The sequence below is a fragment of the Gossypium arboreum genome, chromosome 10 (genome assembly GCF_025698485.1).
Source record: "Gossypium arboreum isolate Shixiya-1 chromosome 10, ASM2569848v2, whole genome shotgun sequence".
Lineage (NCBI taxonomy): Eukaryota > Viridiplantae > Streptophyta > Magnoliopsida > Malvales > Malvaceae > Gossypium > Gossypium arboreum.
The window spans coordinates 4,753,571-4,778,592 of record NC_069079.1 but is presented as its reverse complement, the minus strand read 5'-3'; the positions used below and the strand labels follow the sequence as shown (position 1 = coordinate 4,778,592).

General features: G+C 32.7%; 1 protein-coding gene across 2 annotated transcripts; it reads left to right on the top strand.

The window, feature by feature from the left end:
- Positions 1-271: 271 nt before the first annotated feature.
- Positions 272-23,744, top strand: LOC108488085 (probable LRR receptor-like serine/threonine-protein kinase At1g56130). Of its 2 annotated transcripts, XM_017792396.2 has the most exons (24): positions 272-544; positions 11,958-12,147; positions 12,411-12,482; positions 17,350-17,421; positions 17,694-17,765; positions 18,076-18,147; positions 18,239-18,310; positions 18,386-18,460; positions 18,584-18,655; positions 18,803-18,874; positions 19,707-19,778; positions 19,847-19,918; positions 20,035-20,100; positions 20,250-20,312; positions 20,478-20,522; positions 20,658-20,719; positions 20,832-21,211; positions 21,358-21,553; positions 21,651-21,812; positions 21,896-22,014; positions 22,138-22,348; positions 22,442-22,673; positions 22,782-22,932; positions 23,040-23,744. In XM_017792396.2, the coding sequence occupies exons 1-24, from the start codon at positions 418-420 to the stop codon at positions 23,436-23,438; spliced, it is 3,126 nt and encodes a 1,041-aa protein (XP_017647885.2). In that variant the 5' UTR covers positions 272-417; the 3' UTR covers positions 23,439-23,744. The 2 variants fall into 2 exon arrangements, with proteins under 2 accessions (XP_017647885.2, XP_052876120.1); XM_053020160.1 differs by lacking the exon at positions 17,350-17,421.
- The last annotated feature ends 1,278 nt before the right edge of the window (positions 23,745-25,022 follow it).

The following is a 25,022-nucleotide window of genomic DNA, read 5'->3' as shown; positions in this document are numbered from 1 at the left end:
CAAAAGCATTACCTTGTAAACTGTAAATTTATGTTTCAATTGTGAAGTGTTTTTATATTTACCAAGACGAAGGCAAGTGGCTTCCCATTCATTAATATTGCCTAAAAGTATTTCCTATCGAATGAGACACCGCCAACTTGCTCGTTGTCCAAGCTCTCAGTTTCTGTCCATTCATGTCAGTGGTGGGCCTATACTATAATATATTATCTCCGTACAAATGCCGATTTAATTAATATATACAAGTTATTTTGGATTTTTTTATATTGACCAAGACTAAGATTAGAAGCATTGGAGTCATTGCGTGGTATGATGATGAGAAAAAAACCTAGTTACCGTACGACTAGATACTAATATAAGTGGTGATCGCTGATCACAGATTATGAGAAACAATTCTGAAGTGAAAAGAGAAAAAAAGAAATGATGAAGCCACGAGTACCATCTACTTGGAAAGGCTTGTTCTTATTCTGGGTGGTTGTTTTGTTTTCATGCAACCAATCCATTAATGCCCAGACAAACGTCACTGCCACCACCCATCCTTCCGAAGGTACTCTTCTCTTTCTTTTTCTCCCTTCATATATCCAAAACCATGCTGCTAAGCTAGCATACAATTCAGCTTGCAGTTGCACATAAGTTTAGGGTTTATTTTTTCAGGTATGTCAACTTTTTATACATTATTCACTTTATGTATATATACTACTAGTCTAGTCTCTAATCCAATCTGAATAATCGTTCCCCTCATACCTATAAACACTTCTTTTTTTGCTACATTGGACTGCAATGTCAAAGAAAACACAGCAGCATCCAAAAACAGAAAAACAAGCAACAACAAAAAACATAATAAAGACAAAGTCCAAATACAACGTAAGAAACTGATAATTCTTGAACAGAAAACCTCACCACCAAGCTTTAAACATTTGCTGCCGATTAACACCAGCCATCGCCAAAGACGATGCCAAAACATTACCTATCCGATCTGCCAGAGAGAAAACAACATTACCCACCTTCAAAATTGCAGACTCAATTTCTGCAAAAAACTGGCAAAAGCGACAAAGGCCTCAGCGCCTTGTTAACACTTCTTTAATATATATGTTGGCGAAATTACGTTCATATGTACCTTTGGTCTCATATACTTCAATGGTTTATAGTCTTTTCTCTTCTATACATCAGTACTTTTTATAACCACATATACATATAAATTTCGTAAATATTTTGTGAGTTTTAAGTCATAGATTCATACACTCCTAGCGATTTCATCATTTCGTCTCTTAATTGCTATCCATTTATTCAATGATTTTAACTTCTCATATATCATGTTAATATGTTGAAACTTGTTCAGGGCTTATAATTACGTTTGACAATTATATAATAAATATCATAAGATTTTTTTCATCTATTGACAATACTAGAAGAAATTATCTCTCATTGATCTCTTTGTCAAACATATATTTTTAAGACATTTGAATTTTTTTTCTTTCCAGTGAATAAAATCAAACCATGATGATGTACAATGAGACTTACCAAAATATATTTCCACAGAAATGCGAAAATTGGAGACAATTGCTGTCCGGATTCAATGATTTTAACTTTTTGTCAATATTGAAACTTTTTGAAGGCTTCCTATTGTCACATTGACTTTCTTCTTTAATATAATAAGATCACCAAAGCTTAGTTATCTTCATTCATCTTTTGTCTAACATTATTAAGACTTCTTGATATATATATATATATATATATATATATATATATATTAAAAAGTGAATTTTACAAGTTCCATTTTCATCTTTGAAAAAATCTTGAAAGTCTTAATCTTAGTTCCTAAAGGGTTTTGTTGGTATAAGTTTGAATTTTTTTAACAAGCTACAAGTATAAATAATACTTTTAAATAATTATAAATAAAATCAATTTAATAATTAGATATTTATATATGATAACGTTGAAGTGATAATACATAAGAGAAAGAATATCTATTCATGATTTCTAAACTATTAACATCATTAAACCTACTATTAAATCAAAACCTCACTTTATTCATAAGTTTGAAATCTTAACTAATATTGTTTTAAAATAATTTCTTTAATCTTAGTTTAGGGTTAGTGGGTAGTGGATATGGATTTGAAAACTTGATTAATCATAGGGTTTATTCATAGGTTTTGTTTTAGTGCAAATTTTGGTTGATTTCGTCCGTATTAATCGAAATATAGTGTACTAATCGATACTAAAAAATAATTTTAAAATTAAACTTTTAATATTTTTTTGAATTTATTAAATTATGAATTGTTACAATAAAATAATCTTATTATTTGATTTAATGGCTATTTGGCATTTCAACAGGAAGTAAATAGGTTAGGATTGTGTAGCTATTTCATTTAATGGCTTAATGGCAGCCGAATAGGTGTTGATGACTGAACTAGAAGTCGAAGGTTAAATCAATTTCATCTTCAGTTCGGTTTCTAAAACATTAATCGATATCAGTTTGAGGCAATTCTTAAACAATATTTTGATTTAAAGGTAACAACATTATGTAGTGACACATGAGATTTTGAGTTCAATCTCAAATAATTTTATCCTTGTCTCCAATTATATATAAGCATACACAGTTCATTAGTTGATAGGAGAATATCAAATCAATAAAAAAAATTGAATGGTATTAAATGGTTAGGGTGAATTGTCTCACAAAGTAGATGTGTTTATAGATGGGCCAAATCAAGTTCGAATCAAGATCATGCACAATATTAGTAACATATATATTTGCCCAAACTTAAATCAACTTAAAATATTGATATCAAATTTTATCCTAATTTGTCTATATTTATAAATAAATAATTTGAGTTCATTTAGGTCCACCAAATTATTTTTTACTCCTTAAAATATAATTATTTTTATTTAATATTTCATATTTATATATATCTTCTACTGTTCTTCTATATTTTTTCTTTTATTGAATTTTTAATTGAGTACTTATCACAATAAATTAATTAATTAGACCTCTTTGTTAACGTTAACCATGTTGGACGTTAAATTTTGTTGATGTGTCAAACAACATATGATAATGACACTTAACATGTCACGTGTAACTAATACTAACGCGACAAAGAAATATTAAAAATATTATTTTATGAAAATATATAAAATTTTTAAAGAATTAAAAATTATCAAAAGTTATAAAAATTAGACAAAATTTATAGAAAAGTATAAAAGTATAAATATATATAAAGTTAAAATATATAATAAAAAACTAGAGAAAACTATAAACATTATTAAAATTTATTCCTTTTGTTTTTCTCTCACACATTGCCTTATATCAAATCTCACTCTATCCTTATTGTCTTTCATAAGATCATCACTTCTCAACCTAAACTATTAACTATTACTTATCCTAAGCCACTAAACACTAAACTCATCATCATTTAAATCACTCACTTGACACCCACACACAAATCCAATCACTATTACACTTCAAATTCTCAATTTCCCGATTATAAAAACCATCATCACCATTAACCAACTCATCATCCAACAACCTTTTTTAAATCAAAACCACCGAGCAACATTGTAACACCCCTAACCCGTATCCGTCGCTAAAACAGGGTTACAGAGCATTACCGAAATAAACAGATCAAATACGGACATTTCATATCATTTCTCATTTATATCAGAAATCAGTCATAAACAATCTTATTGCCCCTTATATGAACCCTCGAGGCCCAAAATATGCAATAGAAATAAGTTAGAATTAATTCAGGTATTCAGACAATTTTTCGCAAAATTTTAATATTTTTCCTAAGTACACACGCCCGTGTGGTCAAGCCGTATGGCTCACATGGTCGAGAAACACGCCCGTGTCTTAGGCCGTGTGGACATTTGAAATAGGGACACACGGCCGTGTCCTAGCCTGTGTCCAAATTAGGGTGGTTATTGACTTGGGTAAGACGCCCAAGCCACACGCCTGTGTGCTAGACCGTGTGAACATTTTAATTTACATTAATTAGGTGCAGGGGCTACACGGCCAAGTCACACGCCTGTGTGCCAAGCCGTGTGCTACACACAGCTGAAACACACGCCCATGTCTCTACCCGTGTGAAAATACCTGAGCATTTTATTTTAAAATTTTAAAGATGCAGGGGACACACGGTCAATCTACACACCCGTGTGCATGGCTGTGTGTCACACATAGTTGAGACACACGCCCGTGTCTCTATCTATGTGGACAAAATAAGGCCATTTCCAAGCCTTATTTCTCACCCAAACTTATCTTTCACCTACAATAACATTTAAACACATCCCAATCTAATATAAATCATTCTAATCAAGCCAAAATAATTTTTATGTAAAACATATCAACACATATATTCAACTATCTATACTTACCAAAATATCATATGTACATATATGCATGTCCAATCAATTTTACTATCACAATCAATATGCCTATATCATTTTCATTAATCCTCCAATTCAAACACACATTAAGCATGTTAAGACCATTTTATATATATATCAAAACATACCAAATTACAAGCCATATCAAATGGCTCATTTCAACCATACATATACATACCATCCATGACTACTTTAGCTTATACATGCCATTATAACCAAAATGTATTTACTTTTTATATCGAAGCGAGTTGATGGATAGTGTGAAGTATCTCCGTCAAGCTTCCAACCCAATGAGCTTTTGAAGTGCTATAAAATAGAGGAAGTAAAACAGAGTAAGCATTTAATGCTTAGTAAGTTTGTATAACATGGAATTTAACTTACCATTTAATCACATTAAAGGTAAGAAAATAAAACATATTCCAAACAACATGGCCAAAAGCCTAACACATATCCTCAAAAATCATGTTAGTAAAATAAACACCAAGAAATATATATGAGCTCATCAATATTCAATTTCCACATACATGTATTTATTACTTCAAGTGTTCATGAACATGTACATATCATATCTTTGTATTTCAAGTATTTATCATAGTAATTCATCTTGAATTCATATCATCTCGAATCATAACTTTTCTCGTTGAATCATTTAAATTATCGATAGATACAAAGGTAGTACACATGAAGTGTGCAAGTCTGAAATCCTTCAATTCATATTCAGGAATGCTCATTGAGCATTTAAACATGAAGCTCTTCCAAGCCAAATAACAGAAAGCTCATGTAAGCTTGTAATGAGAAGCTTATATATCCGGGCTTAATAACAGAAAGCTCATAAAAGCTTAAATCAGAAAGCTCATGCAAGCTTAACGGGTAACTCTGAAGAGCTATTATCAGAAAGCTCATGAAAGAGCTTTTAATCGGGAAGCTCCGGATAGCCATATATAGGGACGCTTATAAGAGCTGCGGTGTGTCCACAACACATACAAGATCACTACTGATCAGAATACTTATTAGAGCATATAAACGGGAAGCTTGGAAGAACAATGTATCAGAAAGCTCAAGAGAGCTTATATCGGGATGCTCATGTGAACTATAACAGGATGCTTTTGCGAGCTATGGTGTGTTCGCAACATATGTAGAACTGCAACCACTCCGGGAACCCTGTATCCATCTAATTTCATTTGTTCAAACGAGATTTATTATTTTATTAGGCATTATCGGATATGTGATCAATTTCATACATATGACATTTATACAATTCACATATGCAACATCCAATTCAAACATATAAATATACACAATCTAGTTATACGAACTTACCTCGACACTTGCTTGTGTACAAAAACCTACTAATCCGACACTTTTTCTTTTCCTCGATCTAACTCCTTATTTGATCTTTCCGGATCTATATAAATGAATTTAACATCAATTTAATACATTTCATATTCAATTCAATCCAATTCACATCTTAGTAAAATTACCATTTTGTCCCTATACTTTTAATTAATGATGATTTTGTCCTTAGGCTCGGAAAATAAATTTTATGCAACTTAACCCTGATTCCAAGCCTAGCCAAATTTTTCATATAACAATAATAGTCCATGTATTTCACAAAAATCAAAATTTTTCATAAATTTTACATCTTTTCAATTTACTCCCTAAATCACAATTTTAAGAAAATTTCCTTTACAAAAGTTGATTATCTATCAACAACCTTTCCATTTCTACCATAAAACTTCATAACTCATGCATATTCATCCATGTCAAAACTTTAATACTTTGATAACTTTGCATATTAATCTCCAAAATAGTTAGATTAGGTTACTACGATCTCGAAAATATAAAAATTACTAAAAACAGGACAAGAAAACATACCTAATTAAGCCAACAAAGTTTGCTTGAACTTTTTTCTCTTAGCTACGGTTTCCATGTATTTTAATTTTGGGGAAAATGATGAAATAAGATGATATTAGTTTATTATCATCTTTGATTATTTCAATTTCCAATTTAGTCTTTTTCTTTTTCTAATTTTCCATGGATGATTCATCAAATTTATCTATTAACTTCTCTTAATGGTCTATTTGCCATATAAGGACCTCAAATTTTGAATTTCATTACTACTTGATGCTTATAACTACTAGAACTCAACTTTTGTATTTTATGCAATTTAGTCCTTTATTAAATTAGACATGTATTCGGTAAAATTTTCTTAATGAAATTTTCATATGTTATTCCTATCATAATATAGATCGTGCACTAATATTAAAATGATTTTCTTTTTGGCTCGGATTCGTGGTCCCAAAATTACTGTTTCGATTTCACTAAAAACGGGCTGTTACAAACATCATTCCCCAACCACCATTCAAGCCCTCACAAATCCCTATTCATAAAACTCACCAACAGTTTACTAATCACATAATTTTACATAATAAATTCTTTTAATTTACTTATATTTAATAATTTAAAATTTCAACTTACAATTTTACAACATAGTAGATTTTAAAACTATTTTAAAAAATAACTTTTTAAGTTTACCAATATCTTTAGAAATTTTACATTAAGCTCGAATAACCAATGTGACTGACGTGACTCAAACCCAAGTCACACCTAGGACGATAAATACCTTTAACCATCAGACCATCACATGGGATTCACGAAAGACGCTTTTTTTAACACTTAAACCAAAGCCTTGAATATTAAATAATGTGAAATTTAGGATTTAAAAAAATCTCATATCTTCAAATTTAGAAAATCAACAAGTGAACATACTTTTGATGTAAAAACAAGAGATAATTTATCTTACCCCACTAATTAACTTGTGATTAGCAACAACGATAATCAGATAACTTCCTACCACACTCCTAAATAACATGTACCTAGAGACATGGATAATAAGGCAATAAACAAATTTAGCAAATTGATGAGACAATATGCTTTTGAAGGTAATTTATCCTACGCCACCTCTAATCAATTTGTGACTAGTAACAACGATAATTGAATGGCCCTTTACCACACCCCTAAATGACTTGTACTTAGAAACATGGATAATAAGTAAACAAGGTGAATCTCTTAAATCTCAACCTTGAATGAATAAACAAAATGAAATCTCTCAAGTTCCATTAAAAAGCGTTTCCACGGGATAGAACCTCCTCAGGGAATATGTAACACCCCTAACCCTTATCCGTCTTCGAAATAAGCTTACGAAGCATTACTTTTCAAATCAAAAACAAATATCTCAGATCATTTAACATACATAACAGAAACTATTCATAAATCATTCATATTGTCCCTTGGACGAGCCCTCAGGGCCCAAAATACTTATTAGAAATAAGTTGGGACTAAACTGAAAACTCAGAGAATTTCTCTTAAAATTCTAAAATTTTCCCTTAAGTACAGAGGTCACACGCCAGTGTGGCCAGGCCGTGTGGCTCACACGGCCAAAAGACACACCTTTGTCTTAGGCCATGTGGGCATTCAATGTGAGGCACACGGGTATGTCCCAACCTGTGTCTATGCCCGTGTAATTCTCTGACTTAGGTCACACGGCCAAGTCACATACCCGTGTGCAAGGCCGTGTGTTATGAAATTAAGGTGCAGAGGTCACACGGTCAAGCCACACGCCAGTGTACTAGGCCGTGTGCAAAAACTTGGGCATTCTGTTATCAATTTTAAAGATGTAGAGGACACACGGCCAGACCATACACCCATGTGCTAGGCCGTGTGTCACACACGACTGAGACACATGCCTTTGTAGACCAAAATAGGTCATTTTATGGCCTCTTTTCTCACCCAATCTTTGTATCAACCTAAGCACAACCATTTGCACATTCACGAATCACAATAAGACTTTCAATTCAAGCTAAAACCAAGTTTTATACCTAACATATCATCACATATGTTCAAATATCCAATCTTACCAAATTAACCATATACACATATATGCATATTTTACTAAATTCACTAGCTCAAACCATGCCTCAATATGCCTATTGAATACCATCATTTAACCATTTCAAACACACATCAAGTATGATTAAAGCATACTTACATAAGTTGATTGGAAATATAAACAAAATGTAACTCATAACATTTACACAAACCAACTATACTCAAAACCATTCCAACCCTATACATGCCATATAAACCTTAGTACACGTTGCAAAATATAACGGATTAAGTTGGATAGTGTGGCTTGATGTGTTGATTCGATCTCCCGACCTTACATTAATCTACAAGAACATTAAACAACACAAGTAAACTTAATGAAGCTTAATAAGTTCGATAGATTAAACATAAATCTTACCGAACTTAATATAATACATTAAATAGTAAATTAATCATGCACTTTCCCTGTTAAACACAACATAAATCGATGAACAAACTTCTTTCAAATTAATATCAATAATAAATAATAAATCTTTTAATTTTAATTACATAAGTCATTTATCAAATCTTACCTGATCGGAGAACGGCTTACAGATATGAGCACATCATTTTCAGAAATCCGAAGGCTAAACAGAAACCCGTAAGGGTTGAACGGAAGCTCATAAGAACTTAATAGAAACCCGTAAGGGTTAAACAGAAGCTTAAAATAGATGAACGGAAACCCATTAGGGCTGAATGGAAACCCATATCAGTTAAACAGAAGCTCGTGAGAGTTAAACTGAAAATAAACACGAAAGTTCGTAACAAATGCTGAACCTCAGTTTACTTGGGTAATTTTCTGTCAATTCTTCCTTTGCTGATCTCCACACAACGATTGTACTCAATCCCGCGTTCCATTTAAATTGGATATTCACTTCAAATTCATAATTTAACAATATTCCATTTTACAACAATATACTAAATACATAATATCATACATCAATTCAATATAATTATTAAACTTTAACCATACGAACTTACCTTGGTTAAATTGTAAGATTTGTAAAAGTTTAGGGGCTATTTTGCTAATTTTTCTTTTTCACGATTATCTACGGGCTCTTAGTCTAAAATATGAAATTATTCATTCATTAGCATATATTTTAGTTCCAATTCACATCACACTTAATACCCCTCAATTTTGAAAATTAATTACCCCAACTTTTACAACTTTTACAATTTTGTCCCTTTACTAATTAGTCTATCAAATGAACTAATTTTTCTCAATTGAAAATTTATCTAAATATTCTAGGCTATCATACAGCCCTTAGTAAACATAAATTTAATACCAAACCCTAATACTTAACCTTTTCACAATTTGATCTTAAAATCAATATTTAACAAAATCACTTCATAAAATCATCAAATAACAAAATTAAAGCTCTAAATCCATGTTTATTCATCTAATACATTCTATATTCATCAATGGTAACTTCCAAAATTTCCAATAAAATAAAAACTAATGAAATAGATAGTTGGACCTAATTGTAAAAGTATTAAAACATAAAAATTCTAATAAAAAGACAAGAATTGAACTCACTTGTAACAAAATATGAAAATAAGCTTCTTAAGGGTTCTACAATGGTGTTTTTAAGCTGAAGATTGATGAAGAATTGCCTAGAAACTATTAAATCTCATTTTAGCTATTTTAATTTCAATTTTAATTTCCATTTTGCCCTTGTTTCACCTAATTTCATGTTTTTTTTTTCTGCATATGCCGCCTCAGCCATCCCTTGTGTGTCAATTTTCCCTTTTGGTCCTCCCTTATTTATCATTTGGGCTATTTAATCACTATTTCTTTAATTAGCAAGTTTTGCACCTTTTTTTATTTAGTCCTTTTTAATTAATTAACTATCAAAACGTTAAAATTTTTTAACGAAACTTTAATACTACCTTAATGACTCTCCTTAAATATTTTTATAAATATTTACAGCTTGGTTTATAAAATTGAAGTTTCGATACCTCGTTTTCTAAACCATTTAACCTAATAAGTCCTTATAAAACACAATTCACTAATTCAAAAAAAATATTTCTAAAATCACATTTGACTCGTAAATACTAAATAATATAATTTACGAGCTTAATCGTCGAATTTGGTGGCCTCGAACTATTATTTCTGACACCATTAAAAATCAAGCTGTTATAGAATAGAAGGTTTTCATGAGGCTGATCTTGAGCTGCCATCCAAGCACGGATACCTTCGTTTAAAAGAATATTTTTGGTGTAGAAAGTCTCAAATTCAAGATCTTCTGCTGTATAGATTTCTTGGGAAACAAAGTCATAAGCACGTAGGTTTAGAGCCAGACCGACTACTCCAAGAGCACTCATCCATAAATCGGTTACTGATACAAATAACATAAAGAAATGTAACCAACATTTATTGGAAAAAGCAACCCTAAAGATTTGGGACCAAAAGCGGTTAGCTGTGACCATTGAATAAGTATATTTGCATCATCACCATCTTCAAATAAAGTATTCTCTAAGGTAGCACCATGAATAGCACATAGCAGAGCCGCCCCCAATACACCGTCAACTCCCATCATATGAAATGAGTTCAATGTCCAATTATGAAATCCTTAGAAAAAAAGGATGAATCGAAATCGAAAAGAAAAGCTAATACCCAAGTTTCGAAGCATTAATAGGCTAAAGTTTAAAGTAAATATTAACTCCTGAAAACTAATTAAAATTTGATTTTATAAAATTAAATCTCCTAAATTAACTTCTCTAACCAAAGAGTTCTATTTACAATATGTTTCTAATAATTAAATATAAAACTTTTAATAAAAATCTTAAATTAAAATAAATATCTAAAATCCACTTAAGCTCATATCAACATCAAATTAAAATTTATGTATCACATTACTATTAAAACAAAATTTATATATAGTTTTAAAATTTATCCAAATAATTAATTATATGAAAAACTATAGCAATTATAGCCATTTTCATAAAACCAATTAAATCTTTGATTAAATATAAATATATTTTAGTTAACGAGGTCGTAGCATAATAGCATGGCGAAGGTCTTGGCATCTTTTAGCCTCAGTTTGTTTTCTAAAAATAACTTTTATTTTTATTTTCATTTTACATTTTTAAATTGAAAAAAATACATTTGATAAATAGAAATAAAAATTATTTTAAATAATAAAATAGAAAAAAAACCATGTTTACTACGTATTTTCTTATAATTGAAATATGAGAAATAAAATAAAATTTAATACATTGAAAATGGATTTGAACCAAGTTTTTGTTTTCAACTTTTTAGTTTTACAAAACATTTGTGAAAAATGTGAAAATCGAATGTTGATTATAACAATGAATCACAAAAAAGAAAAAAAATAGAATACAAAGATTTTAGGTGAAAACTCTTTCGAGAAAAACCTAATTCTAATCAAAATCTAATAGAATAACGTAGTCTGTACCGTACCGCCCCATAGATCCCTCTATCCTGACACTTTTTTTAACAAAAATTTGAGTCACACAAACTTAACAAAAACAATTTTAAAAATTTAAACTAACCAAATTTATAGTAAGTGTTATTTAATTTATTTTTTCTGATTATTAATGTTAATAGTAATTATGAATTTTGAAAAATGGTAATCACTTAACATGATTTCTTTTTTCTTTTGCCAATTGTTTAATGAATGGGGAAATAGTAAGGGCATTGAATTCAATCTTCCAACAATGGGATGTACAAGCAGTGGATTCATGGAACACCACTGGAGACCCATGCAGTGGATCTGCTCTCAGCAAAGATGATTCTGTGTTTGAGGATCCTTCTAATAACCCTGCTATCAGATGTGATTGTTCTTTCAACGCTAGTACTGTTTGCCATATTACTCGGCTGTATGCTTCTTGCACTCTTACTCTTCTGCAATACTTTTAAACCATTTTTATCATTATAGTATAACAATTCAAAAGCTACCCCATTCATGTTAATTAGTAATAAGTTGAAATGGTTCTTCAATATTGAGGGTAAAGAAAAGTTGAAGCACGTGGTTTTTCAACAACATAGATCTTCATTACTAAAGGGCTTTTGTTGGGAAGTTTATAATAATTAATATATCATCTGTATTATTACTTTACATGTTTTTGAACACTTTTATCAGGAGGGTATATGGTCTAGATAAACGAGGAGAATTACCAGAGGAGCTTTTGGATTTGCCTTATCTGACATTCTTGTAAGAATGTTTTCCCACTTTTGATCTTCATAAGCCAATGTTGATTTTCCAAATGAGCACATATTTTGTGAAAAATAAAATAGAATAAAATAAATAAAAATAAAGAACACATAAATTTTACGTGGAAACCCTTTCGGGAAAAAAACCACGGGCAGAGGAGAAGAAAATTCACTATGTCGAAAAATTTTTACTCAAATACAAGAGGAATAGACTATGTCTATTTATAGGCTTGCAAAGCCATATTCTAGTAGGATTGAAACACCTTATCCTAATCAATATAAAATAGATGGAGTTTAATAAGGTTTAAAACCTTATTCTAAAATAAAATAAAAGAAGTCTAGTTCTATATGGATTTTACTTTTATTTTATTTTCCATCGTATTTTATTTAAATAAGAATTTGGGTCACTTAATTCTAACAATCTCCACCTTGACACAAATTCTCAATGAACAAGTTCTTCATCGCGAACTTTCAATAAACAAGTTCTTCACCTCTTCCAAAAACCCCTTAAGGGTTTAACTTCAACAATGAACACCAACCAAGTCTAAGTAATGCTCAAACTTGGTTATAGGAAGTGACTTAGTCATCATATCTGCAGGATTTTCATGAGTGCTAATTTTGCTCACAACAATATCACCACGAGCAATAATATCACGAACAAAATGATACCGAATATCAATGTGTTTTGTTCTCTCATGAAACATTTGATCTTTTGTAAGAAAGATGGCACTGACTGTCACAAAATACTGTCTTGATTTGAAGGTCTTCATTGAGTTCACTAAATAGTCCCTTCAACCAAATAGCTTCTTTACAAGCCTCGAGAATCGCCATGTACTCAGCTTGATTGGTAGACAAAGCGATCGTAGTTTGCAAAGTGGCTTTCCAACTAATTGCACAACCTCCGATTGTAAAGACGTAACTCGTGAGAGATCTTCTTCTATCAAGGTCTCCAAGAAAATCAGCATCAACATACCCTATAACTCCATCTTTAGTTCTTCCAAACTGTAAGCAAACATTAGTAGTGCCTCGTAAGTATCTTAAAATCCACCGAATCGCTTTCCAGTGTTCTTTACCAGATTCGCCATGTATCGCTAACGCGACCGATCGCATATGATAAATCGGACGTGAACAAACCATAGCATACATGAGAGATCCTCTGCACTAGAGTATGGAACATGTGACATGTACTCAATCTCATTATCGATTGAGGAGATAAGGCCGATGAAAGTCCGAAATGGTCGCTAAAGGAGTACTAACAGCTTAGCACTCTGCATATTGAACCGCAAAGAACTTTCTCAATGTACCCTTCCGACTTAGGTACAATTTACTTGCTTTTCTATCTCGAGAATCTCCATACCAAGTATCTTCTTTGCTGGTCCTAAATCTTTCATCTCAAATTCTTCACTTAGTTGGGCTTTAACCTTTCTTATCTCTCTTTTATCTTTTGTCGCTATCAACATGTCATCAACATAAAGAAGTAGATACACAAAAGAACCATCACTTTTTCTTAAAGTAGACACAACCGTCAAAACTACTTCTTTTGAAATCATGAGAAGTCATAAAGGAATCAAACCTCTTGTACCCATTGTCTTGGTGACTGTTTCAAACCGTAAAGGGACTTTTTCAGCAAGCAAACATAGTCCTCTTTTTTCGAGACTATAAAACCCTCTCGGTTGTTGCATGTAAATATCTTCCTCAAGTTCTCCATGCAAAAATGCGTTTTACATCTAACCGCTCAAGCTCCAAATCATGCATGGCCACAATACCAAGCAAAGCTCGAATCGAACTATGCTTAACAACCGGAGAGAACACATCTGTGAAGTCCACTCTGAAATTTGATGTAACCCTTTGCAACAAGCCTTGCTTTATATCTGGGTTCTTCAACTCCTGAGTCCTTCTTTCTTTTTAAACACCCATTTACAACTAATGACCTTTTTACCTTTAGGAAGTTTTACAAGATCCCATGTTCTGTTTTTGTGGAGTGATTCCATCTCCTCTTGCATAGCAAACATCCACTTTTTCGAGTCTTCACAGCCTAATCGCCTCGAATAATTAAATGGCTCTTGATTCGCATCTATATCTTCACCACATTTAAAGCATAAGCAACTAGATCAACCTCGGCATACTTCTTTGGAGGTTTAATTTCTCTTCTTGTCCTGTTTTTGGCGATAGAGTATTGCGGTGAAGAAGTAACTCTATTCTCAATTTTGTCTTGGCTTGAGGAGTTGATTTCAGATTAATCGATACTCCACCGCTTTTGGTTTTCTTTATTGGAAGAGTCTTTAAGAGATAAGTTAGGTAGCATAGCGTTTCATCAAAAACAACATCTCTCGCTAATCACAACTTTTCTATTTTCAGGACACCATAACTTATAGCCTTTTACATAAGCTTTATAACCAAGAAAACGCATTTAATGGATCTCGGTTCCAATTTTCCATTATCAACATGAGCATACGCAGGACACCCAAAAATCTTTAAATCGAATAATTAGCGGATTACCGCACCATACCTCTTGTGGAGTCTTTTCTCAATGGCAACGGATGGAGATCGGTTGATCAAAAACATGCAGAGAGGTCGCTTCGCCAAAATGACTTCGGTAAGTTGGCATTTGACAACATACATCGAACCTTCTCCATGATCGTTCGTTCATTCGCTCGCAACGCCGCTTTTGTTGTGGAGTATGACGAATCGTCAAGTGTCTCATGATCCTTCGACTTGCACAATCTATTAAACTCATCGTAGCGTAACTCTAAGCCATTCTGCATGACGGAGGTATTTTATCTGCTTTTCCGTCTGCTTTTCAATCATAATTTTCCAAGACTTAAATGTGGAAAACACATCGCTTTTCGCTTGGAAGAACGCCCAAACTTTTTCGGAAAAATCATCAATAAAGGTTAGCATATAATTAGCTCCACCTCTCGAAGGCACTCGACGGCCCCACAGATCGTAATGGATATACTCCAACGTTTCCTTCGTGTTATGGATTCCTCTAGTGAATCGAACTCTCTTTTGCTTCCCAAAACACAGTGCTCACAGAAATTCGGTTTGCAAATTCCTTGCCCATTAAGAAGTCCTCTTTGCTTAATTCGCCATGCCATTCTCACTCATATGCCCTAGGCGATATGCCAAAGTTTAGTAATATCATCATCGACAAGGAAGAGGAAGCGGCAATGCATCACCAAGAATAAGAGAACCTCAGAAACATATAACTTGGCAATCTTTCTTTGCCCTTTCATCACAACAAGGGACCCTTTGAAATCTTTAAAACCCCACTTTCATTGTGTATCTGCACTTTTGAATCAAGAGTACTCAACGAAATTAAATTTCTTTTCAATTCGGAACATGCCGCACGTCACTAAGTGTTCGACAACTCCATCAAACATCTTAACTTTAATTGTTCCAACACCGCGATTTTACATGAAGCATTATTTCCCATCAAAACAACACCTTCAGATCATCGTTTCATAAGTTGTAAACCAATCCCGATTGGGACTCATGTGGAAGGTGCACTGAATCAAGTATCCACTCTCGCTTACTTTAGAATCATTGATGAAGCAACTAGAAGTTCACCATCATTGTAGTCTTCTACAACATCGCCTTCACGGAATTTTTCGGCTGTTTTCCTTTTGATTCGCAGCCTCCTTTTAATCTTATTTTGTAGCTTATAGCACTCAGATTTAATGTGCCCTTTCTTCTTGCGAAGTTGCAAGTTTTACCTCTGCTTGAAGATTTCGATCTACCCTTAGATTTACCACGAGGATTCGTTCTGTGTTTTACCACGATCATCATCAACATTCCGGTCTTGTCTCCCACGAACAATGAGACCCTCTCCCTGAGAGTTGGGTTTAACCACAAGATGCTTCATCTTATCATACGAGGTTAAAGAATCATAAACCTTATCAACTGTGAGAGACTCGCGGCTATATAAAATCGTGTCTCTAAAGGTTGAATAAGACGGGGGCAACAAACAAAGTAGAATCAACCCTAGATCTTCCTTATCATCTTGAACCTCCATGGCCTCCAAGTTTGAGAGAATTTCTTTAAACACTTTGTTAAGTGTTCGTGTCTGACGCACCTTCCTCCAAACGATGAGCATAAAGACGCCGCTTCATATGCAACTTGCTTGTTAGAGTTTTCGACATACATATTTGTTCTAGCCTCTTCCATAATGCAATGGCGTTTTCTCTTTCATCACATCCTGCAAAATTTCGTTGGACAAATGCAGATGTAATTGTGTTAATGCCTTTCGATCCTTACGCTTCTTCTCTTCATCTGTTAATGTCGAAGGCATCTTATCTATCCCTAGCAGGGCATCCTCTAGATCCATCTGTGCAAGAACTGCTTGCATCTTAATTTGCCACAACGTAAATCGGTGTTGCGATCCAACAGCGGAATTTCATACTTCAAAGACGCCATTACCGTGATCGAGATGAATAACCCGGAAGCTCTGATACCAATTTGTGAAAAATAAAATAGAATAAAATAAATAAAATAAAGAACACATAAATTTTACGTGGAAACCCTTTCGGGAAAAAAACCACGGGCAGAGGAGAAGAAAATTCACTATGTCGAAAAATTTTTACTCAAATACAAGAGGAATAGACTATGTCTATTTATAGGCTTGCAAAGCCATATTCTAGTAGGATTGAAACACCTTATCTAATCAATATAAAATAGATGGAGTTTAATAAGGTTTAAAAACCTTATTCTAAAATAAAATAAAAGAAGTCTAGTTCTATATGGATTTTACTTTTATTTTATTTTCCATCGTATTTTATTTAAATAAGAATTTGGGTCACTTAATTCTAACATATTTTATAATGTTTACAGTAACTGATGATAATCATTTATATTGTTTCACAATGCAGGAAGATTGATTTAAACTTCTTCTCTGGTCCTTTGCCAGCATTTATTGGAAATATGTCTAGACTAGGGTTACTGTGAGTGCGCAAACATATTTTGATAAAAGCATTTTATTTTTTGGTGTATATTAAGAACAAGTTTTGAAATAACAATAGCTAATAATTAATAAGAAAATGGTGCAATTATAAGTTACATTGCAACATTGTTAATGTGGAAAACCACGAACCCTTCCTGTATGACAAACAATGGCTTTTCTGACATACTGGAATAGGAAACCGTTCTTTGTATATTTTTCATTTTTTTTTACATTACTTGTTGGCTAATTTCTTTGGTTTATTTATTTGTATAGGTCAGTTGCCCACAACGTTTTCTCTGGATCCATTCCACAGGAGCTTGGAAACCTTAAGGAGTTATATTTACTGTAAGAACTGAAAAGTAGTCCCAATGAAATCTTTTCTGTTTCCATGGCCATGTGAAGGATCGAATAGTGGTGTTCTTGAGAAAATTTTTACTCGTAAATACTATTATATGTCCTTTAAAGGATTAATAATTGAAAACTTCTGATTGGAAGCGTAATACCGTAATAGTGTTGTTGCATCAATACCATATGAATCTAAACTTCTCTCTATTAAAATTAAGGATATAATTTATGAAGAAATAAAAATGCCTTTTCATTATTTTTAATTTCAAGTTTTTTCAAACGAAATTATATGTGGATCAACGTAATGCAGGTCTTTTGGTAATAACAACTTCTCTGGAACATTGCCTCCAGAACTTGGTAGTTTAGTCAAACTTCAGCAAATGTAAGTTATTTCTTTGTGGGGAATGTGCATGATTAAGTTTCCAGGCTACCATATGAAATTATGACAATGATTATTTTATGAATTTTGACAGATACATTAACAGTTGTGGATTAGTTGGTGAGATTCCCTCAACATTTGCCAACCTTGAAAACCTGGAAATTGTGTAAGAAAGACCTTTCTATTTCCTGCTCCTGCAAATTGTCTACCTTATCTAACAGTAAGCTTTGTTGAATTTTAGGTGGGCATCTGATGCTGCATTCACAGGCAAAATACCGGACTTTATTGGCAATAACTGGACGAAGCTTACATCATTGTAATTTATCGAAACATCTTTGTTATAATCTTCATATAAGTTCTTTATGAATAAGACATCAAGAATGATAGCTTTTACCTTAATTTTTCATATGATTGACTTGTTTGTCAAATGTTTATACAGGAGAATTGAAGGGAACTCTTTTCAAGGACCAATACCATCCAGTTTTGCGAATTTAACCTCATTGGTTTCTTTGTAAGTAGAGATATCTTACTTTTCTAATAGTATCTCCTCCCTACCACTGGTGGACTCTCTTCCTTTGTCTACATATTCATGCTTGATACGTGCATGTATACACATATGTATACATGTATTGTAATCTTAAGCTCGTACATCATGTAGGAGAACTGGCGGTATATACAATGGGAGTTCTTCTCTTGACTTTGTAAGAAATCTAAAGAACCTGACTGACTTGTGAGTGCATACGTTTACTTATATTAATCTATTCTCTTTTTGGCTAATATACTAAATAAGTACTTGAAATTTATCATTTTTTTTGAATAAGCCCTTATATCTTTTTTTACGCCCAACTAAGTCTTTAGAACTTTAATTGGTATCCATATAAGCCCTTCAGCTTTTAACTTGTATTGTATCGAAATAAGCTCTTAACCTTTAATTTATATAAAAAATTTTTAATATTAGATTATAACACACCCACAATTTAAACCAAACAAATTATGTATAATTAAATCTTTAAAGTTGAAATGATAAAATTAAAACTTTAAAGTTTCCTCAAGTTTAAATCTATCATATGTGATTATTCTTATAAATTTATTCTAGGGTTAAACAGATTTTTATTGACATAAAAGATAGAAGATAAAAATATCTTCATAGTTATATTTATTACTTAATAAAAAAATGTGTCCTTTTATCATTTTTCTTTTATCATTTTTCTATTGAATTGTGTCCAGTAAACTAATGATACCAACTTCATTAAAAGCTTAATTGTAGTATATAACAATAAGTATATACCAACTTTATTTTTATATAAATTTTAACATTGCATGTCATTTTTATATTATGTTTTGATTAGTTGAATTCTAAAGCAATTATAATTAAAGATAATTCAATAAAAGTTTTTTTATTTAAATTTGAGAGTTTATTTATGTACCAATTAAAGTTGAAAGGGTTATTTGGATGTAAGAAAAGTATAAAGCTTATATATGATAAAGTTTAAAGGCTTATTTAATACATTAGCCATGTATTTATATAAATTTATGAATTAATATACTTGTTTTTCCTATAGGGTTCTAAGAAATGTGTTGCTTAGGGGTACTTTACCATCTTATATCACGGAATTACAATCTTTACAAAAACTGTAAGTTTTATTTAAAAGTTAAGTGCTATATTTGCTTGCTTTATGTTTCTAATTTTTGTCTGTTTCAGAGATTTGAGTTTTAACAACTTAACAGGCGAAATTCCAAGTGCTTTGTTCACAATGAATTCTCTCCAATACTTGTAAGTAAAAAAAAAAAAAAAAGGGCATCCCCATTATTAGTAGAAAATCTCAGGTCTGGCCTTATGGTTTTCACTTTGACATTACTCCCCTCATTCATGCAATTGAAATGTATCAGGTTTCTTGGAAATAATAGTCTATCAGGTGCCATTCCCAGCCAAAAGAGTGAAACTCTTCAGACTATGTAAGTCATTATATCACGGTCACACTAACATATTTCATATAATATTCATTTAGTGAACCATCAAATAGAGAAAGCAATTAAATTCTTCTGATTCTGGCAATATATTCATACTCTATACTCACTTTCTGCTAATGTACTTCTCCGTGCAGAGATTTATCATATAATTTTCTATCAGGAAACTTGCCTTCTTGGGTAAACTCAGGCTTACAACTGTATGTATCTTAAACCAGAATACTAAACTTACTTTTGCTTTCAAATTTTAACACCCCTTTGTAGATTATGGCCTTTATGGTGCCCAAATGGAGCTTATTATTATTGATAAGGAACCAATTGAAAAACAATACTAATAAGAGCTTGTTTCATGGAATTTTATGTAGGAACCTTGTAGCCAACAACTTCACTCTTAAAAGCACAAACATAAGGTGAGTTATCATTTCCGCAACACCTACCTTAAAAGAGTTCTTTCACCTCTACGAAAACAAATGCTTACTATTTTATCTACTATGCAACGCATTCCTTTAAATTTCCTAATCCAGAAATCGTTTTGAACTCCTCAGGCTTTTACCAGGATTAGAATGCCTTCAAAGGAGCTTCCCATGCAATAGAAATGCTCCACGATGTACTAACTAAAACTTTTGAACCAGTATCTGTTGTCAGGGTCTTAATTATAAGATTTAATCATGACTAATGCTTAATAATTTGTTAACATATTTCGGTGTCGCCATTGGTAGATGCAAACTTCGCGGTCAAGTGTGGTGGACCAGAGATGACATCCACTGGGATACTATTTGAGGCTGAGAATCGCACACTCGGCGCAGCAACATTTAATGTAACCAGCACACAGAAATGGGCAATCAGCAATGCAGGCTTGTTTGCAGATAGAGAGGATCCACAATTTGTGCAGAACACCTTAGCACAAGTGAAAAGTACCAACACTCCGGAGCTGTATCAGACTTCAAGGCTATCCCCTGGATCACTCAGATACTATGGCCTAGGCCTTCAGAATGGACCCTATACTGTAAGATTGTTCTTTGCGGAAACAGGTTTCCCAGACCGAACCTCACAGTCTTGGAAGAGTCTAGCAAGGCGAGTTTTTGATGTTTATATTCAGGTAATATTTTTTTAATGTATAAATTCATATCATTCTAAGCTGTATATCATTCATTTCATACCCCCTATTTGCAATGCTTTCATGATCATAATGATGTTCACTTAATTTCACACTTAGAAATCTTTATTGCTATAATGCTTTATCAGGGAACTCGGCGATTGAGGGATTTTGATATATCGAAGGCAGCAGGTGGTGTTGAGAGAGCAATAATTACGAATTTCACTGCTAATGTAACTGAGAACCATCTTGAAATTCACCTGTTTTGGGCTGGTAAGGGGACTTGCTGCACACCAACACAAGGTTATTACGGTCCATCCATTTCGGCTATTAGTGTTGTTCCAAGTAAGACACCTTAACACATGAGAATCTTTATATAACATAAGCTTCATGTGCTTATATTTAGTTTTTCTCTTTCTAATACATTTATTTTGTTTCCCAGGTTTTAAACCAAATGTCAGTGGGATACCACCGGGCATTCCTAAAGAGAAGAACCACGTAGCATTGATTGTTGGTGTTACAGTTCCTATTGTGGCATTGGCTTTCATACTTGTATTTGTAATTATTTATGCGAAGAGTCAAAGAGATGATGATGATGAGGAATGTAAGAGCATCATTCTTTATCATATAATATATATCATGTTTGCAATTACAGACTACTAATTGACTTACTTGAGTACTCTGCAGTGCTTCTTGGCATCAACCCTAGACCAAACACATACAGTTATTCAGAGTTAAAAGCTGCCACTGAAAACTTCAGTTCTTCAAATAAGTTAGGAGAAGGGGGGTTCGGACCTGTATACAAGGTAAACAATGTCTTATTATTCTTAGCATGCTTAACTATGATAATAGCTTGTCATACGATAAAGAAATTATCGAGAGAGAGGATGATTTATTACACAGTGTTACTAAATCGTATAATGCTTTAGGGTACACTTTCTGATGGGACAGTTGTAGCTGTGAAACGACTTTCTGTAGCATCAAACCAGGGGAAAGAACAATTTGTTACTGAGATAGCTACCATATCAGCAGTGCAACATCGTAATCTTGTCAAACTATTAGGGTGTTGCATTGGGGGAAAAAGACGCCTCCTTGTTTACGAGTATCTTGAGAACAAAAGCCTTGATCAGGCACTCTTTGGTAACAGAACATGCTAATAGACTAATACCATGTTTTTATATCTTTGTTTATTAATGAATCAGTTGTTTGATATTCCTTGCACCATAAATGCAGGAAAAATTGACTTGCGTCTTGATTGGCCAACCCGGTTCAATATCTGCTTATCAACTGCAAGAGGACTAGCTTATCTTCACGAGGAGTCTAGGCCAAGGTTTGTTCATAGGGATGTTAAGGCAAGCAATATTTTGCTTGATGCAGAGCTCTGCCCAAAGATATCTGATTTTGGGTTGGCAAAACTTTATGATGACAAGAAAACACATGTCACCACTCGCGCTGCCGGAACAATGTAAGACCTTTCAACCTTTTTGTTCATGAATCCTGCCTAATTAGCAGCATAGAATTTATGTTTTTGAATGGTTAGATTATTCACCAATGCAATGTAATTATCTTGAAGTGGTTACTTGGCACCGGAGTATGCAATGCGCGGGCATCTTACAGAGAAAGCTGATGTTTTCGGCTTTGGGGTTGTTGCTTTGGAGATTTTAAGTGGTAGACCAAACGCTGATAACACCTTAGAAAATGACAAAATTTATCTTCTTGAATGGGTAATCCATAAAGAAATCTTTCCCTTTGCAGTACTATTTGTTGAAGAACCTATTAAATTCTGAAAGACTTGCTCTTGATCATCAGTTTGTTTCTACAATGTCTCCAGGCCTGGGCCCTGCATGAAAATAACCAACTCTTGAGCTTGGTTGATCCAACATTACTGGAGTTCAACGAAGACGAAGCTCTCAGAGTGATAGGGGTGGCATTTTTATGCACTCAGGGATCGCCATTAATGCGGCCGCCCATGTCCCGTGTTGTTGGTATGCTCGCAGGAGATTTCGAAGTGAGCAAAGTTACAACAAAACCAAGTTACATAACTGACTGGGCGTATAAGGATATAACACGCAGCTTCATGACGGAAGAATCACAAACATCCAATGCATCGGATCATAGCAGCAATAACGTCAAGAGTATGAACAAGACTACTGTAGGGATAGATGATCCATCATTATACTCTCCAGTCAATATTACTGAATTCCAGGAGATAATTGGAGAAGGAAGGTGAGAATTGTTCGTTCCATGCCTGCAATAATACCATATCATACTATCTTTAAATAAGACATAGACTTTATGTAGTGTTAGAAACTATCATTTCTATATAAAGCGAGTTGTGTTGTAATATATTTATAACAATATTATGAAAATCAAGACAAACAAAGACTTGTGGTCGTTGGGAATGCTTTCCAAAGCATTAAAAAATAGCAGATTATGCAGTCTAAAACTAGCTAGTGAGACACAGTTTGCTTATAATGTCTATAGTTTCTGTCGTTTTATCTTTATAGAGATATGTTGGCAGCTAATTAACAATCAAGTGTTTTGAGAAAGATAAACAAATGTTTTGTTCATTAAAATACTAGGTAACTTGACGTGTGAAATTGCATGCTAAATTTGGACTGGAATGGGAAGCCTTTGTACAAGATTGACTCCATCCCATCCTTAGAAACATTTTTGTCAAACACAAAAAGATAAATATATCATGCATTGAACTGAGATAATTAGGAAGAGTATTTGGCAAGTGGGGGATCTAAGCTAGCCACTCATATCCCACATGGATCAAAAAGAAAAAGTTAAAACCTCTTGTTGTGTTGTTAACATTAATCAGGATTAGTTATGAAAATATAGAGAAAAAAAATCAGATTAGAATTGAAAAGTCAAAAGTTGATGGGGGAGGGGGTCATGCTTTCATCAGTATGCCGACTGCAATAAGCCGATGCTTGTATAGATGTGAACTGAATTGGGACCTTAAACGCATATGCCTAACGTTAATTCACCATCCCAACTGCAGAAACGGACAATGGTATACAGCGGGTTTCCACATGTTTGACAATAATGCATTAATCATTGAACAGCTTTGGCCACTGTTTTGCTCTATATTTTGAAAATCCTTCTTCTTTGATAATGAATTGTTTTCAAGGGTGGTTTTTGTGGTAGAAAAGGTGGGAAAAATAAATGCGGATACTCGGTGTCAATTAAGTAGGTTATTCAAAAGAAAAAAAAAAAAAAAAAGGACATTTAAGTAGGGAAAATTTTTTGTCAAAAGAAATGGCGCCACCGTGGAGGAAACGTGTCAAATGGTTAGTTCGACAAATGGTGGTAGGTGGCAGGTTCGTACAAAAGGTATAATTGTTTGATTAATTCCTTCTTCTGGGCTTCCACCTAGAAAAAGAAATAAATGGAATTAAATAATTATCAAATATTTTATTTAAGCTTATATGTAAAAATAAAACCTCTTAAAAATGCAAAAATTAATGAAGCTCTTATATTAAATTCGCACTTAATTAAATATTTTTGTTGACTAAAATAATTAATTAGATCTCTTCATTAACAGTTTTCATCATTGACTATGTTAACTTTAAAATAATTTGACGGATCAATCAAATGATGACATGTAAAAATTTTGGTTTAATCTAATATTTTTCTCATAAAAATTATTAAAAATCATAAAATTATAAATTATTAAAAATAATATAAAATTATTAAAAATATAAATATTGTAAAATATAAAAATATAATTATTAAAAATATTAAAACCCATTTAAAATTAAAAAGTATTAAAATTTTAAAAATAATAAAAATATTAAAATTGATA